The 3,032-nt window shown below is 42.0% G+C and overlaps 1 protein-coding gene across 1 annotated transcript in view; it reads left to right on the plus strand.

Annotated features, from left to right (window-relative positions):
• Positions 1 to 2,886, plus strand: part of ift140 (intraflagellar transport 140 homolog (Chlamydomonas)) — a gene marked incomplete at its 3' end in the record, with an annotated part of 22,830 nt that extends 19,944 nt beyond the window's left edge. Inside the window, 4 exon segments of the mRNA XM_014008192.1 lie at positions 1,203 to 1,380; positions 2,258 to 2,448; positions 2,557 to 2,652; positions 2,754 to 2,886. Of these exon segments, the coding sequence (XP_013863646.1) occupies positions 1,203 to 1,380; positions 2,258 to 2,448; positions 2,557 to 2,652; positions 2,754 to 2,886 (598 nt within the window).
• Between the last annotated feature and the right edge of the window lie 146 nt (positions 2,887 to 3,032).

The raw sequence follows: 3,032 nt of genomic DNA on the forward strand, positions 1-3,032 counted from the left end.
GTCTCTCTCTCAGAGGCAGGGTCTCTCTCTCAGAGGCAGGGTCTCTCTCTCAGAGGCAGGGTCTCTCTCTCTCTCTCTCTCAGAGGCAGGCTCTCTCTCTCAGAGGCAGGGTCTCTCTCTCTCTCTCTCTCTCTCTCTCTCTCTCTCTCTCTCTCTCTCTCTCTCTCTCTCTCTCTCTCATATGCACACTAACTGTAGACGACACACTGCAAATGCTTGAAATCAGAGTTAAAATGTGAAAAAAAAGAGTCAAAATGGTGGGGTGTTGCTCTCCATCAAGGCRTCAGTTTGCACATCTTGTGAGCTTTTAACTAACAGTGGTCTTCTTAATGATCCATTTTAAGTGTATGTGTGTGTATGTGTGTGTCTGTGCACGTGAGTGTCCAAAAAAAAAAACCTGCTCTTGGACGTCACTGTTTTGTATATTCTTTTGTCTACAGACCAAGGGGGCTTTTGTTAAAGTCCTGTCTCTCATGTGCATATTTGCCACCACAGTCAGCCAACAGGATGTGTTTCCTGAGAGGAAAAGAGGATGGGAAGAGGGGCCAAATGTAGACCTGTTTCTTCTCTTGTCTTTCCTTTTCTGGCTCTAGATCTCGCCGCTCTGTGTGCAGCAGTTTGAACAGTTTTATCAGTGTGGTCTGTGGCCATACAAGGTATAATTTTTGGTTGACACTTGATTGCTCTCGCGTTCACATTTCACTTGGCCTCTTCTTTTAACAGGGCCCCTAAAGATTTGGGGTATTTCCTGTTGCTTGAGTTTCAATAAACAACCCACATCTGTATCTGCTAAAGCAAAGATGGGAGGGAGAAATGCAAATAGAAACCAGATGGTTGTGGAATTTTCATTCTGGAAACTGAAGCTAAAGTAAAAAAAGAAGGGATTGATTTACGTCATCGAGCCAAAACGGGGAAAAGAAGAGGAGAGAGAACCAAAAGCACATTTTGTGCCTTAATTTCAAACTCATGTGAACTGTTTGTAAATTCGTCATGCTTTTTCATTGGCATACTGACTCAGGGTCAAAACCGGGCTGCAAATAGCTTGAGAATAACTCTAATATGCATCAGCATTGTATTTTTCCCTAAACAGGAAATCTCTTATCGGATGTACGTAAATGTGTACCAATGTTTGAGCTGTTGAAAAATAAAATGCCACTGGAATGAGCAATCCATGCGAACGACCCCTTCTCCTTTCTCTCTAGCAAAGCGGTATGGGAAAACATGGCACGGATGTGTGTGAAAACCCGCCGGCTGGACGTAGCACGAGTGTGCCTGGGGAATATGGGGAATGCCAGGGCAGCAAAAGCGGTAAAGGAGGCGAAGCTCGAGCCTGAACCTGAAGCACAAGTGGCGATGTTGGCCATCCAGCTCAACATGCTAGTAAGACATTCAGGTGTAAATGCTTTTATTAATGTGTTACCGTAAAGAAGATGAAAACTGTCATTGTTCTTTTATTCTTTTTTTTTTACTTAGCTTTGTCTGCACATGCCACTTTTTTTTCTTGTTTGGAGAATTTGATTTTTCAGATAAATTGTATAAATTAAAAAAGCAGGGGAAAGTAGGTAATATAAAACAACTATTAGAATATTTTCTCATACAAACCCCACTGCTGTCCAACAYAGAGTAAAGCCACACCTTTTTGCTACAAATAACACATCCTCTATTTAGGCCCAAACATGTCACTGCGCACAAGCTGCGGGACTTTCCTGACTGAAAGCTACTTTATTTTTCCATTAGGGGTGTACCAAAACAATCAATTCACATTCTCATTTACAAAGATTCAGAATCAATTTAAAATGTCCCAAAATCGATTTTTAAAGAAAAAAAAATAATAATAATAATAAAAAACTAAATCCAATGGCTGTCAGCCTTCAATTTTGTAACTACGTGGGACATCCTGATGTCACCACGCAGCTGGTTCTGGAATGTATGCATGCACAGAAAGCACCAAAACAAAGAGGAAACTACAAAACTGGAGGAAAGAGAGATTCAACTGACCCTGTCTTCATTGAATGCAAAGATTTGGGCTCATTTTAGTTTTCACTGAACGAGTTTGATGAGCTTCACTGTGTGCAAGGTTTGCAAAATGAAAATGAAGCAATTTGGGAACATGACGAATGGGCTCACATTATCAGTTTTAAATGAAAAATTGATTTTGAATTCAATCGTGGCCCCAAAAATCAGAATCAAATCCAATCGTGAGATAGTAAAAKATTCCCACCTCTACTTTCCATCTTCTTTTCCTGTCCTTCAACAGGAAGATGCAGAAAAGTTGTACAAGAGCTGTCAACGCTATGACCTGCTGAACACGTTCTACCAGGCCTCCGGCCGATGGCAGGAAGCTTTGGAGGTCGCTGAAAGTCACGATCGTATCCATCTGCGCACGACCTACTACAAATACGCCAGATACCTGGAGTCCATGGGCGACAAGACGCTGGCGCTTGCTTAGTAAGATGATGTGTAGTTTTATGACAAGGATGCAGACTAGAGTTTGTGTCTTTAATTTACCATAGACGTCATATGTGATCATAAGCCTTTTATTTTCTTCCCTCACAGTTATGAGAAATCAGACACACACAGGGTTGAAGTGCCCCGAATGCTTCAGGATGACACAGCATCTTTAGAAATTTATGTTAACAAAATGAAAGATAGGTGAGTTTAACCTTGATCTATATTTTTTGTTATCTTCTTCAGACAGTGTCAGTAAGTACACGGGTTAGGTTACATTTAAACAGTCAGCTTTATTGATGCAGAAACATCTACAAGTGGTGGGCCCAGTACCTGGAGAGCCAGTCCGACATGGAGTCAGCGCTGCAGTTTTACGAGCGCGCTCAGGATTACCTGTCCTTGGTCCGAGTCCACTGCTACATGGGGAAAATTCAGAAGGTAGTGCTGACTTTCATTTGCTTTAGACTTTTGACTTGAAACCAGAGATGGGAACTCGTGACTCGGACCTGAGTCGCGCTTAAGTCCCTACTATTAGAGACTTAGACTTGACTTGGACCCTAAAGACTTGAGACTTGACTTGGACC

The sequence above is a fragment of the Austrofundulus limnaeus genome, unplaced genomic scaffold, assembly GCF_001266775.1.
Source record: "Austrofundulus limnaeus strain Quisiro unplaced genomic scaffold, Austrofundulus_limnaeus-1.0 Scaffold48, whole genome shotgun sequence".
Taxonomy (NCBI): Eukaryota; Metazoa; Chordata; class Actinopteri; order Cyprinodontiformes; family Rivulidae; genus Austrofundulus; species Austrofundulus limnaeus.